Source organism: Carassius gibelio, chromosome A15 (assembly GCF_023724105.1).
Source record: "Carassius gibelio isolate Cgi1373 ecotype wild population from Czech Republic chromosome A15, carGib1.2-hapl.c, whole genome shotgun sequence".
NCBI lineage: Eukaryota > Metazoa > Chordata > Actinopteri > Cypriniformes > Cyprinidae > Carassius > Carassius gibelio.
Genome location: NC_068385.1, coordinates 19365947 through 19381460, shown reverse-complemented (window position 1 = coordinate 19381460; position 15514 = coordinate 19365947). Strand labels below are relative to the sequence as shown.

The window sequence follows — 15514 nt, the reverse complement described above, 5'->3', positions numbered from 1 at the left end:
GCACTTGAATGTTCGAACATGCAAAATTTGATTAATTGTATTCCCTACATTAATGGTCATGTGATTATGACTGCTTTAACCAATGTCAGTTTAACCAATTAAAAATGATTTGTGATTGTCTTTGTATTTAAATTTAATGAATCAGTTATTGTATTTAATTTTTTGATATTACTTAAGCCTCTTTTAAAGAATTCAGAGTAACTAATCTGATAAGGTGCACACATTCCTTACTTGTGTGTGTGTGTGTGTGTGTGTGTGTGTGTGATTGTGCGTGTGTGCGTGCGTGCGTGTGTGTGTGTGTGCAACCGTATCCTCTTTCTCCTGGCCAAGGGTATTTTAATGAGCTGCCATGTAAAACATAACCATTGTTGTTCTTCTGGCTACCAAACAAGAGCCTTCTTTCATTTATGAAACAATCAGTATCCCTTACTCTGTCCCTCTTTTTTTCTATTTTCTACAAAACAAACACCTGGGATAGACTTTCATCCCTTCACCGTGTGCCTCTAAATGTCTGCAAAGCCTTGGATAGTGAACACTTTTAGCTCTTTTAACTATATAGTGCTGCAGTGGCTTCAGGGAAAGATTGCACTTCTTTTTTCAGGTCAGCAACTGCATGTTGTTTTTCTCTCATTTGTCTCGTTAAGTGCTTCTATTTAGAAAAATATCAAGTTTGAAATGAGTTTTTAGTCTGATTAAAGCAAATGTTCTTTTGTGAGAGTAAAGAAATGCATGTGTAAACAATATAAGCGAGAGGGTGGCATATGTTATGCTTTGCTCAGAATGACTAATTTAGAAAAACCCATAATTACAGTGGTTTAGTTGTCACATAATTATATCTAAGCAGGAACGTCCTCCTAAGCTAAAGCTTTATCTACAATTAGCAAAAGGAGAAAAGACAATGAATCAGTATTCAGTGTACTTTGGGTGTGTGTTCTAGAGGGTACTTCCCTATTTATCCCTTTTTATTTTATTTATTTTAACGTATTGGCTTTAGTTAATTATGTTACTTCATCTTTCAAAACCCTTCACGTGCCTTGGGACACCCATTTTCTGTATAATATATTTGTTTTCTAACTTTATGAATGGATTACTGTTATGCTTTTCTTAAAAGTGTACTTTCATCGTTGAACCATGAGTCATCCTTATGTAAAACTATGACATTGTGATTCATAAAATATCTTGTTCAGCAAAACAAATCCACCCTAATGCAATTACAGTTAAGGCTCGTCACTGGGGTTTGCTTGATTAATGACACCACAGCCTGGGAGCAAATAATGGTGACGGTGCACCTGAGAGTGATTCGTGCGGCCCCTCCTTGTTTCTCTTTGCATAAAATGGCCCGCTTTGCTCCCATGTCCACTGAAGCAGCTCTGGAGACCAAAGACTATTCTTTTACCAAAGCAGTGTGCTAGCATGGTATCAGCAGGATTGCAGATGCTGGGCATAGCCCTGGCCATCATCGGCTGGATCGGGGTGATCGTAGTTTGCGCTCTCCCTATGTGGCTTGTCACAGCTTTCATTGGACAGAATATAGTCACTGCGCAAACAACCTGGGAAGGAATCTGGATGAGCTGTGTGGTGCAGAGCACGGGACAGATGCAGTGTAAGGTGTATGACTCCATGCTGGCCCTCAGCTCAGATCTACAAGCGGCTCGAGCCCTGATTGTCATCTCTATCCTGGTGGGTGTCTTTGGAATCCTGCTAGCGGCTGCTGGAGGGAAATGCACCAACTGCATCGAGGACGAGCGCACCAAGGCCAAAGTGGGCATCATTTCAGGAGCCATCTTCATCGTGGCTGGAGTTCTGTGTTTGATTCCTGTCTGCTGGACAGCCAATACAGTTATAAGGGACTTCTATAACCCTATGACCGTCAGTTCACTGAAGAGAGAGTTGGGAGCTTCATTGTTTATTGGATGGGCTGCTTCGGCGCTGTTAATAATTGGTGGGTCATTGCTTTGTGCAAATTGCCCTCCTAAAGATCAGTACACTGCAAAGTACACAGCTCGGCCAGGAGGAAACAAAGGCTATGTATAAAGAGGAACCGAGGTGCACTGCGAATAGTGACTTTAATTTGTGTCTTGGTCAGCTTTTGACCTGTTTGTGTTACAACTGACCATGTATCTGAATGTTCTGGTTGAATTAGCTGTCAGCTGCCAGATCTTATATTAATGATGAAATACTTAGAAAGTTTCAGGTCACAGCACTGAGCAGAACAGTATTTCCAAAGATTGTGTGGGAACTGTAAATACCTTCTTAATTTTTCCAGCTGGATTCACAAACTGTGGATTCCCTCTTCAGATATGCTTAGTTTTAAGGATTTATACAAAATGTAAATTTAATCCTGTGCTTTGTGACAGACATTTGTGCCATACTACAAAACATTTCAACTACATGAATTACAAACAAATAAATTCATTAGAAACACACACAATTGTTTATTGTGCTTCATTACACAGTAACAGTTAAGATTTTACTCTCCTTGCTTAGAAAGATGGTTGGGTTCTCAATAATTATGTAATAAAGAAGGTATATGGGAGGTGTCACAACTACTTAAGTGCTAACTACATGATGGGTGAAAAATATTCACACACACTTACAAGTAAAGAGAGGGAGGGAATTGAATGGTGTTTGACTGTATTTGTATTTGGTAATGTGGTATTTGACATTATTGCAAAAAAAATGCTTAAAAAAAATGAAAAGAAAAAAGGCATTATCTGATATTTACTTGAACATGAAGACATGTTATTTCTCTCTCTTTTTTTCACCAGGAGGCAACATTCTGGCCCAAACATACATTCCTATTTTTTACATTTCACATTTTTGAATTGTATGTGTTTACTACAGTGAAGTTCCAAGAGTTTTAAGAAAAGTAACTTTTTGCCCGGGAATAAAAAGTGGAAAAGTCCAATAGCATTTTGTAGCTGAAAAGCTATGTATCTACACAGAAACTCAAAAAAAACAAAAAAAAAACAACAACACTGAGATAACTGCAGTAAAGCTCCAGTCCCCTGTAATTAACATAAAAAAGAATCAAAATAAATGTTAATAATAATTTGATCATTATTATTTCGATAAGTTGATACATATTTTATGCACCATTATGTTTCCCTGTTGATGTACAGTTTAAAATGTGTGATGTTAAAAAATCCATGCAATGCAACATGCATTAAATAATAACAAATAAATACGTTTATAATATTTCATTGTATTATTGTCAATATTTTATCAGTGACAAATTTGTATTCTTGCTATTGTGTGCCCATGAAGAATAGATGGCTGCATCCAGGTCACACTTCTGGGTGAAGTACGTGAGCAACTGCCAATGAGATAAATGCCAACACTAACAGAAAGCTCTCTCCAGTTAATCACAACTGCCCACCGAAGCAAGAAGGCATCTACAACCCCAAGTTCCCTTTCAGTCGGTCACGTTCGGCGTTACGAATGGGGATCTCGCCCGAGAGCCCAATCACCTTCGGTACAAAACGAGCCAATGGTACACAAAGTACCTTGGTCTGCGGAATTTGCATCGCAAGCTCCGCCCCGCAGAGCGGGTATATAAGGAGCAACGCGCATTCAAGCTTTCGCTTCGGAGCCGAGCACATCGCTTGCTGCAATCACCGGAGTGTTTACAAGCAAGAGCTGGTGTTGGTGTGACGGCGCGATTCAGCGGTTCGTCTGGGTTTCCTGCGACAGCTCCCGCGTTCCCCTGAGCGCTTCAACACCTCTAAAAGAGACAAATTTCTCTCACAAAAGAGATACGGGCCGATTTGCGTCTTTTTAAAGATGTCATTTCGCCCGTGTGTTTCTGGGTGCGGTCGATATATCGCTCCTCGTGACGGTCACGATCGCTGTGTCACATGTCTGGGCTTCCAGCACGCTGAGACTGCGTTCATGGATGGCTCATGTTCTCATTGCGGGGACATGACCATCTCGGCGTTGAGATCGAGACTCGATTACCTTAAAAGGTATAGAGTCCCCTCTGCCACACCCCGTTCTAGCTCTTCTTCTCATAAGAGAGCTACTTCGGCTGGTGGCCAGGGTGATCTGAGGGTTACCGTGTGGGCTTCCCCGACGAGCGAACCTCCTCGGGCCACACCCCCCTCACATACGCCGCAGCCGGTTGAGTTCCCGGGTGAGTTTGCTGGACCCTCTCAGGCTCCTGACATCTCATTCGGGGCTCGCGAAGAGGACCGTATGTCGATCACCGCATAACAAGGTGGGCTTGAGTCCTCGGGAGATGAGGGTTCGGCTGCGTTGCCTCCCTCGGGAGTGCCAGCATTGTCCGAGTCCGATCCCGAGCTGACGGCCGTGCTTTCCCGGGCAGCGGAGAGCATCGGGCTTGAGTGGAATCCTCCACCCTGTCCCGAGCGCTCGAGGCTGGATGATTGGTTCCTGGGGGCTGCTCATGCGGATCGCCAGCACCCCCCTCTGGTTCCTTTCTTCCAGGAAGTGCACCAGGAAGTAACTAGTTCATGGAAGGCACCTTTAACTGCCTGAAACCGTTCTGGTTCTTCCTCCGCCTTCACTGCCCTCGATGGCGGGGCGGCCAAGGGGTATGCTGGGATTCCCCCGGTGGAGCGTTCTGTTGCAATGCAACTGTGTCCGCAGAGCGCCTCCGCTTGGCGTGGTGGTCCCAAGCTGCCCTCCAAAGCCTGTAAGTTCTCATCCACGCTTGTGGCCAAGGCTTACAGAGCTGCGGGCCAGGCCGCTTCTGCCCTGCATGCCATGGCCTCACTGCAGGTCTATCAGGCCAAGCTGCTCCGGCAGCTGCACGAGGGCAGTGCTGACCCAGGGGTTTTGCAGGAGGCGCGCACTGCAACCGAGCTCGCTCTCCGGGCGACGAAGGTCACTGCGCGCTCCTTGGGTCAGGTGATGTCCACTTTGGTGGTCCAGGAGCACCACCTATGGCTGAACCTGGCAGACATGAGGGAGTCTGATCGGGCTCAGCTCCTCAACTCCCCGGTCTCCCAGGATGGCCTCTTCGGCGACGCGGTAGAGAGCTTCGCCCAGCAGTTCTCTGCTGCCCAGAAGCAGTCTGAGGCCATCAGACACATCCTGCCCCGGCGGCCCTCTGCTGCTTCCACCCCGCCGCCGGCGCAACCGCCTCAGCCTGCTCGTCGCCGAGGGCGCCCCCCTGTGGCCTCCTCCACTCCCGCTCGGCCACAGCAGCAGCCTTCACCCCGGCCGCAGCGAGGAGATGGCCGCAGAAGGGCGGCGCAACCCGTCTCTGCCCCTAAACCTGCCAAACACCAGGCCAAGCGGCGTTCCTGAGACGGACGACCCGGAGTTGGAGACGTCAGCTCATCAGGAGATGGTAGCAGGACCACTCCTTCCCCCGGAGGAGGGCCAGGGGAGAATCCTTTGTTCTCGTTTTCATTTTGTTCCGCCACTGGCCCTGCGGCCGGTGGTACCCAAACCTTCACTAAAAGAGCTGTTTCCTCTACCTCCGGGTCCCAAGAGGCCACGAACGGCAGCTGGCGACGTGCTTCCTCGCCACTCTCGTTCTCCTCTCCCCTTGCCAGTTTCCATGCAAAGATGGCTCAAGAACGCTTCGCCTTCTCATGCCCTCTTTGCCACTTGGAGTCAGACGAGTGCCCGCACTCCGCCCCCGCTAAGGGACGCTATGCCTCCCATGCCGGGGCTGTCTGCTCCACCACGCTGCCCCACTGTGGGTACGCCTGTAGTCCCCTTGACCCCGCTGGTTTGGTTCTTTGGAGCCTGGCTAGAGCTCCCCAGGCCTTCCCGCTGGCTCATCCGGACGCTCAGGCTCGGCTACGCGATTCAGTTCGCCCGGCGTCCCCCCAGGTTTCGGGGTGTCAACGCCACGATGGTGGGCAAAGATGCCCCTGTCATGCGCGCGGAGGTCGCGACCCTGCTGGCAAAGGGCTTGATAGAGCCGGTCCCTCCAGCCGACATGAAGTCCGGCTTTTACAGCCCTTACTTCATAGTACCCAAGAAGACAGGTGGGTTACGGCCAATCCTGGACCTGCGTGCCTTGAACCGAGCTCTGCACAGACTCCCGTTCAGGATGCTAACGCCCAAGCGCATTTTCGAATGCATTCGTCCTATGGATTGGTTTGCAGCGATCGACCTGAAGGACGCGTACTTTCATGTCTCCATTCTTCCTCGACACAGACCGTTTCTTCGGTTTGCTTTTGAGGGGCAGGCATATCAGTACAAGGTTCTCCCATTCGGGTTGGCCCTGTCTCCCCGCGTCTTTACGAAGGTCGCGGAGGGAGCCCTGGCTCCTCTCAGGGAAAAAGGTGTCCATATCCTCAACTACCTCGATGACTGGCTGATCCTAGCTCACTCTCGAGAGCGGTTGTGCGAGCACAGGGATCTGGTGCTCAGACACCTCGCCCGACTGGGTCTTCAGGTCAACTGGGAAAAGAGCAAACTCTCCCCTGTGCAGAGGATCTCTTTTCTCGGTATGGAAATAGACTCGGTCGCCATGTTCGCGCAGCTTACGAACGAGCGCGCGCAGTCACTGCTGAATTGCCTGAGACAATTCGAGGGCAAGAGAGCGGTTCCACTGAAACTGTTTCAGAGGCTCCTGGGGCATATGGCGTCCGCGGCGGCAGTCATACCACTCGGGCTTCTCCATATGAGACCGCTTCAGCACTGGCTTCACGACCGAGTCCCGAGATGGGCATGGCAACAGGGCACGCTCCGAGTGACCATCACTCCGGCCTGCCGCCGATACTTCACCCCGTGGTTGGACCCCTCATTTATACGGGCCGGCGTGCCCCTGGAACCGGTGTCCAGACATGTTGTTGTGTCAACAGATGCCTCTGCCACGGGCTGGGGTGCCATGTGCAACGGGCATGCTGCGTCAGGCTCCTGGACAGGACCCCGACTTCAGTGGCATGTCAATTGCCTTGAGTTGCTAGCAGTACGTCTTGCTCTGCACCGCTTCAGGGCCCTGCTAAAGGACAAGCACGTTCTGGTCCGTACGGACAACACTGCGACCGTAGCGTACATCAACCGTCAAGGTGGTCTACGCTCCCGCCGCATGTCGCAACTCGCTCGCCATCTCCTCCTGTGGAGTCACAAGCATCTGAGGTCGCTTCGTGCCATTCACATTCCGGGCAGGCTCAATCGTGCAGCCGACGAGCTCTCACGACAGCAGTCTCGCCCCGGGGAATGGAGACTCCACCCCCAGTCGGTTCAGCTGATTTGGGAACACTTCGGAGATGCTCAGGTAGACCTGTTTGCCTCTCCAGAAAATTCCCACTGCCAGTTGTTTTACTCCCTGACTGAGGGCACCCTCGGCACGGACGCCCTGGCACACAGCTGGCCGCTGGGCCTGCGCAAGTATGCGTTTCCCCCAGTGAGCCTTCTTGCACAGACGTTGTGCAAGATCAGGGAGGACGAGGAGCAGGTCCTCATGGTTGCGCCTTTTTGGCCCGGCCGGACCTGGTTCCCCGAACTTGTACTCCTCGCGACAGCCCCTCCCTGGCCAATTCCTTTGAGGAAGGACCTTCTTTCTCAGAGACGAACCCTCTGGCACCTACGTCCCGATCTGTGGAACCTACATGTGTGGGTTCTGGATGGATCACGGAAGGTTTAGGTACCTTGCCACCACAGGTGGTAGCTACCATCACTTCAGCTAGAGCCATGTCCACCAGACATGCCTATGCTTTGAAGTGGAACCTCTTTGTCACTTGGTGTTCTTCACGGTGTGAGGACCCCTGGAAATGCCCGGTTGGGTCAGTGCTTTCCTTTCTTCAGGAGGGGTTGGAACGAAGGCTGTCTCCTTCCACCCTCAAGGTCTATGTGGCTGCCATTTTGGCTCACCATGACCCCGTTAAAGGTAAGTCTCTTGGAAGGCACGATCTGATCATCAGGTTCCTGAGAGGAGCAAGGAGGCTCAATCCGCCTCGCCCTCAGCAAGTCCCCTCTTGGGACCTCGCAGTGGTTCTATCAGCACTGCAGAGAGCTCCCTTCGAACCCTTGCTCTCAGTAGAGCTAAAGTTTTTATCTTTGAAAACTGTGCTCCTGACGGCTTTGGCTTCGGTGAAGAGGGTCGGGGACCTGCAGGCATTTTCAGTTGACGAAGCGTGCCTGGAATTCAGGCCGGCTAACTCTCACGTTATCTTACCCCGGCCTGGGTACGTGCCCAAAGTTCCCACCACTCCTTTTAGGGATCAGGTGGTGAACTTGCAAGCGCTGCCCCTGGAGGAGGCAGACCCAGCCCTGGCACTGCTCTGTCCAGTACGTGCGCTCCGCACCTACGTGGACAGAACTCGGTGCCTTAGGACCTCAGACCAGCTCTTGTCTGTTACGGAGGCCAGCAGAAGGGAAAGGCTGTCTCCAAGCAGAGGTTATCCCACTGGATAGTGGATGCTATTGTTCTGGCTTATCAGGCTCGAGACCTGCCATGCCCCCTAGGGGTGAGAGCTCACTCAACTAGGAGCATAGCTTCCTCCTGGGCGCTGGCGCATGGCGCCTCGCTAGCAGACATCTGTAGAGCTGCGGGCTGGGCGACACCTAACACATTCGCGAGATTTTATAATCTCTGTGTAGAGCCCGTGTCCTCCCGGGTACTCGCCCCTTCGGGCCAGTAAGGACCTGCTCAGTGTCAATCCGCTTGCTGCGCCATTCCACTCCGCGGACTGGATGCGTGCGCTATTTCCCTCAGGTGAGTTCCTCAGTCTCGTTCCCTGAAGGAGGGAACGGAGACGTTACGTCCCCTTGCCACATCGCTGTTCCGCTGAACGGCCGGGTCACTGGCTCGGCTCCTCAGCGAAGACTTGAATGCGAGTTGCTCGCGTTGCTCCTTATATACCCGCTCTGCCTGGCGGAGCTCGCGATGCAAATTCCGCAGACCAAGGTACTTTGTGTACCATTGGCTCGTTTTGTACCACTCGAAGGTGATTGGGCTCTCGGGCGAGATCCCCATTCGTAACGTCTCCGTTCCCTCCTTCAGGGAACGAGGGTTACATACGTAACCAAGACGTTTTCTGCTGTAAGGTCCGGTTCTGCTCCAAGAGAGTTTGTCTGAGACGCAGAACCCATAACTGGCCTTAATTAAAATGCACACTCAAGTGACTGATTGATCTAATTCATCACTGTAAGTCAGCAATGTATCTGTAGAATTACTATGAGATACAAAGAATGATGAATACACATTCTATATAGAGATTATGTTGTGATAATATTTATGTTGTGAAAATATTTATGCCTCTACATGTATCATTAAGCAACTCCCATTCCATTGGATATATTCTATAAAATGATATTCTTTTTTTTTTAGCCCAAACAGTAAAGCGAATACAGGAAACATCATGGATTTTATTTTCTGGGAATGCTTGATGTCTTCAGTTACAGCTTTAATGAAGTGATTCTAAATATAGATTGTTTATTTATTTATTTACTTAAAATGTGTACAACAGTGCTTCAATACACAGATTGAAAAAAAACAGTTCACCGGTTCTTTTACGCTCGACGTAATGGCGTGATTTGTGATGATTGCCTTTGATTCAAGCCTTTGGTTTACCCGCACTCATAACATTAGCACAGAATCAGTTTAGAAACAATCACCAAAAGAATCAGTTCGGTTCAGACGCTCTGTGTGTCGGTCTGCTTCACGCTGAATCACACATGCGCAGTATCATCAGCTCCTCGGTTCTCGAATCAGACGCGTCTGACAGAAAACGGTTCTCGGTTCAGTGTACTGGTGATCCGAAAACAGATACAACTGGTTCTTGACTCGAGAACAAGTCAATCTTTCGTTCGTTATCTGGCTCGGCTTGGCATTAATCTTCAGTTCTCTCTTCACAGCAGTTCAGTCAGTGTACTGTTTGAGTAAATTAATTACTCCAGGATATTGGTTTGTTTTAACTCAGAGGGAGCTTTAAAAAAGTTAACAGCTTAAGTAATTTGTGGATTAATGCTTATTGGAGACGCGAACCATTTCAAACGATAAGTAAACAAACAAATACATAAATACGTGAAATAAATAAATAAGAAATACACATGGTTTAGATGTTATGGCAAAATCTAATCACTAGTAATCAAAACATCCGAGTATTTCAATCTTCGCTCAATGCAACTACTATGAGCATTTGTCACAGTCTTCTGTCTTTCTGTCACTGTCTTCTGTGAGTGTTGTGTTTGTTTGGTGCCATGTGCTCTCTCCTGTCCTGACCCCGCCCACCTTGTCACCTCATCCTTGTTTTAGTTGCTTCACCTGTGTTTCTCCCTTGCTCCCGGACTCATTTACCTTCACTCTGCACACCTGTAACTCACTTACACACACACAGCTGTTCCCCATTTGTTCATTACTATATATTCTTGTCTCACCCACCACTATGCCTGGCTGTATTTTTTAATGTTAGACTACTTGTACTTTGTTAGTGTTCCTGGTTCTGTGTTTTTTGCATCTTGGGTTTGATTTTTCCGTGTTGGCCTTTTTGTTCTATCAAAGTTAATTTTCCCTGCATTTGGACCCAGACCCTGTTCTTTCTTATCCGGTGTGTGACAGCATACAGGATATTTATGTGACATTCACTGAAATTTCTATGTCATTACTCAAGAGTTGCAACTGCATATTATTAGTCAGATTTCAGTTCCAGTGATGGAAACTCAAGGCATGTTGTGAAATGATTAATGGGCCCATAAATACTCTAATGTTCTTTGGAGGCACTTAAAAGATGTCATGCACTATAAACGTTCTAACCTAAAATAAAGCCTGAACATTATAAACACTCACTGTTATCTTGTCTATGAAACATCTTGAGCTCAAGATATTTCTACATTAAGCAATTTTTTAAATGTACTTAATTTCTGCATCTGATAAAATAAATCAGATATACTAAATAGTGTGCCATTTCTTCAGATATCAATTTAATATCTTGTTAAACACAAGTGTTCATTAACTTGAAACCAGTTTCCACTCATCTGAGAGAATCTTCAAATCTTTGTTAACAAGGGTGAAGTCAATGGCATTATCTTTGACACAGCAGATACATGCAGAAACCGGATCTGAATGCGTCTTCATGGAAAGCACTGAGCAAGCAGCATATCTGAAGAATCTTTCTTCGAAATCTTGTTCAACAGGATTAACCAAACAGTGCATACACAACTCCTCCCAGTGTCTTGTGTCCAAATCAAACAGGCTGACACTTCCTGTTTGTTTCTCAGACACCTATGGGTTAAGACCAGACCAGCAGCTGCGTTTGAGTTTAACAACACCAGCAGCTTTAACATGGGGAGGATTGCTAAAGAGGTTTCCGGCCAGATCCTGTGCTTCAATGGTTTTGTTGGCATATGTGTCTGCTGTGGCATTCCCATGTGGCGCGTCACTACGTACATCGGTGCCAATATTGTCACGGGTCAGATAGTCTGGGACGGCTTGTGGATGAACTGTGTGATGCAAAGCACAGGACAGATGCAGTGTAAAATCCAAGACTCAATCATGCGACTGACCCAGGACTTGCAAGCAGCACGTGCGCTGATCGTCATCGCAATAGTGATCAGCTTCATTGGAATGCTCTTGACGTTTGTGGGAGGCCAGTGCAGCAGCTGTCTGAAGAAAGAGTCCTCCATGGCCAAAGTGCTGATTCTGGGTGGGATCCTGTGCATTGTAGCTGGAGTCATCGGTCTTATTCCGGTCTGCTGGTCCTCAGCCTACACCATCTCAGATTTTCAGAGCGTTCTCACAATCGAGACCCAAAAGAGGGAGCTTGGGGCATCCATATACATTGGCTGGGCCGCCTCAGGATCTCTTCTGTTTGGAGGAATCATTTTGTGTACTTCCTGCCCACCAAGTGAAGATGTTTATCCAAATTACCCAGGCATGTACCCCTACCAAGGACCTATGTATGGGCCTCCTGGATCTTACATGCCTGCCAAAACATATGCACCGAGTGCTGTATATACTGGAGCTTATGTACCTAACAAACCATATCCACCCCCAACTTACTCACCTGTTCCAGGACAATATATTTAGCTAGTGGACAATAATTTGAACTGACAATTCTGATTTTTTTTTTATGTAATCTCTACATATTTCAGTGTTTGGTTGAATTAATGTATGCATGACTTGCTTGGAGTGTCTTCTTCGTTGCTAACCTTTGAATGAAGATGGTTTGGAAAATCTTGTTTGTCCTCTTTCTCCTCTCCTTCAAGTTGTTTTACTGGTTGAGATGATGTAATGCTAATGAACTCTGTATATGTTTCAACAGAGTAGGTGAAATTTGCAAGTACTGTTGTGTTATTAACTTTTGCAAATTATGCCATTTGTGAAGTGTTAAATATTTTTTTTTTTTTTTTTTACTTTAATTTTTTGACAATATGTATAGCTTTGGATCTTTACATTGTCTTGTGAATAAATATATTTCTTGATTATTAGAAATGATCTCAGAGTTTCATTTATACATCTGTTCTTCACTATCTGAATCTTTTTTATTGATTCTTATTCCACAGCTGTCAAACAAACAAAAATGTGATGCGACAAATGTGATTAAAATGGCCATTTAATTTGAAAGAAAAGTTTTGATGTAATTGCATTGCAAATTTGACTTAAAAAGCACACACAGTGAATTCTGCCAGGATATTAACAGGAAATAAATTATATCCAATGTTAATGTAGCATTGGTTTTTGTGTCGTGTATTCAAGTAGCATTTCATTCATCCTGCCATCAATCCACTGATGTTGTTGTCACATGTTCAGTTTGGTTTGTTATGGTTTTCCTTGCGTTTCTTTTTTGGTTCCTGTCTTTCCTTATTGGGTCACCTTCCTGTACTTGTTTATTTTCATTTATTAAACCCTGGCACCTGTGTTTTGTAATCATCGAATATATATTAGTGAAAGTGACGCGCACACACACACACACACACACACCCGGAGCAGTGTTCAACATTAATGCTGCAGAGCCCGGGGAGCAGTTGGGGGTTTGGTGCTCAAGGGCACCTCAGTCATGGTATTGCTGTCCCGAGACACAAACTCACAACCTTAAGGTTAGGAGTCAAACTCTCTAACCATTAGGCCACGACTTCCCCTTAGTTCCTGCCTGTTCAATTCTTGTTTGTCTGGTCAGCTCGTTACATTCTCAGTGTTTCTTTATGTTCATGTTCAAGCATTCGTTTCGGTATATCCCGTGTTTTCATTTATTAAAGACTATTTAAGTTTTCTTACATCTCCTCACTCCTCCCTGCTGTGTGCACCATGAAAGGTGTATGGATGGCTTATATTTTTAAGCCTTATTTTTAGCTTTATATTTTAGTTTTGAGACTCAACAAGTTTGTGTGGAATATCGACTAAATCCTTTCGGTTAAGTGCCTTTGCATTTGTGTGACAGTTCAGTTCCTTGTTGATGCATATCTCCCCGAAACTAGCCAGTGCATCGTCATTCCCTGCTTTGGAATCTGGTCAGGCTTGAAAATGTACATTAACCTGGTTTCAGGCCGATCCGACCTAGACTCCTCCCTTCTGAGACAATCTTAAAACTCTGAAGGCTAGGAACAGAACTCATTATTACGATTAACAGAGGAGCAAACACTTTCTTCTATAAGCCAACGAAGCCGAGCAAACAAGAGAAAAATGGTGTCTATGTGTCGACAGATCCTAGGCTTGTCCCTGGGATTTATTGGTTTCATAGGAGCAATTATCGTTTGCGCCCTTCCCATGTGGAAGATGACTGCGTTTATTGGAGCCAACATTGTGACAGCACAGATCATTTGGGAGGGCTTGTGGATGAACTGTGTGGTCCAGAGCACAGGACAGATGCAGTGCAAAATCTACGACTCGCTCCTGGCTTTACCTCAGGACCTGCAGGCTGCTCGGGCGCTTGTGATCATCGCCATCATTATCTGCCTCTTTGGGGTCATCCTGGCGATTGCCGGTGGAAAATGCACCAACTTTGTTGAGAGGGAAGACAGCAAGGCAAAGGTGGCTATTGCCAGTGGTGTGATCTTCATCATTGCTGGAGTGTTGGTCCTGGTCCCAGTCTGCTGGACAACTAACACCATCGTCAGGGATTTCTACAATCCCATTCTCACAGATGCCCAAAGAAGGGAGCTCGGGCCTTCTATCTATATTGGATTCGGTGCGGCTGCACTGCTGCTCCTGGGAGGAGGTATTCTGTGCAGCTCCTGCCCACCTAAAGAGGAAAAATACAACATCAAGTACTCTCAGCCACGGTCCATTGCCAACAGCAAAGCCTATGTCTGAAGATCACACACACAAAGACTTTTTATTTAAAAAGACTCTTTTTTTAATTAAACCTTTTTATTCCCATCTGTGGATTTCCTAAGGAGAAACAATGGAAAGACAGTTTCTGATATGGTGTAGTTTATCTACTGAGATTTTGTGTGATTCTACAGATCACTGAAATAGAAAGTGTGCATTTGTAATGTGATGAGAGGAATCTAACTCAGGGAATAACATTTTCTGAAATGTTAACTGTGTTTTTCAGAAACTAACTGTTCTTGTAATTTATGTTTAATAAGATAACATGAATAGTTCCATTAAATCATTATAGATGACTGACTGTTATAAATTACAAAGGCACTGGTTTTATAAAATGTGCATTAACCTTTTGTCTTACTGTTTGTTTGTTTGTTAAAATAAATGTTCCTGTAAAACAATTTATTGATACTGCTTTGACATCATTTCATAATAATAGTTTGAAAATATTGAATATTCTCACATCATAGAAAACATTACAGATCATGCTCACCTATGACGGTGACTAAAATGTTGACAATATTAACAGAGATGTTGCCAAAGACCTGTAAAACCAGTTTTTAGCCATGCTGTCTATGTTTTGCTGTAAAAATAAATAAATAATAACTATAATACATATTTAGTCTGTCTCCACTTCATTCAGAGAAATTTAGACAAAAAAAAATGTGTTTGTTCAATAATATTTATCCAGTAATATTTAGTAATAATCACACACTGAAACAGTGCAATGATTAGAAGAAAACAATTATTTTACATCAATAATATAGCTATTATAACACTTTAGCATATGGTTGGTTTTGTTATTATGAGGTAGAATTGTAGGAGTAGAGGAGGAAGAGGAAGAAGAAACTAAAGCTGCACCCACATACACATTCTTTCAGGTCTTTTGATGAATGCAATGGCCATGTTTATAGTACATGCATAAGAATATTAGTATGTTATCTATTAGAATTTGGTCAAATTCTGATTATGTATTTGTGTTTTTACCATATGATGGGCCATAAAGTTATAAACAGTTGAATGCATTGCTAATGGACCTTTTTGAAATATCTATGCCTGGGGCATGCCATAATAACAATCCCTCCCTGAGATTCATGTGCATACATTTCAGCAAATTAGCACATAAAAAAAATAAAAATAAAAAAGGTTAGCACAGAATTTCATTATCTCTCTGAAGCAAGACGTTTGAATATTTTTAATATTTCAATGAAAAACAAAACACTCTGAAGTTGTTTTGCTGAAACTTTTGTTTCAGGTCCTCCCAAACCGGTTACTCCAGATGTCAGTAGTGATACTATCAAAGACGTCTGTCTGTTAACAAAG

General features: G+C 45.6%; 1 protein-coding gene across 1 annotated transcript; it reads left to right on the top strand.

The window, feature by feature from the left end:
- The first annotated feature begins 1360 nt into the window (after positions 1 to 1360).
- On the top strand, positions 1361 to 14564 carry LOC128028878 (uncharacterized). The gene is made up of 3 exons (XM_052616197.1): positions 1361 to 1869; positions 11243 to 11875; positions 13466 to 14564. Exons 1-3 carry the CDS (start codon positions 1414 to 1416, stop codon positions 14174 to 14176), a joined length of 1800 nt encoding a protein of 599 aa, XP_052472157.1. The 5' UTR covers positions 1361 to 1413; the 3' UTR covers positions 14177 to 14564.
- Positions 14565 to 15514: the final 950 nt, after the last annotated feature.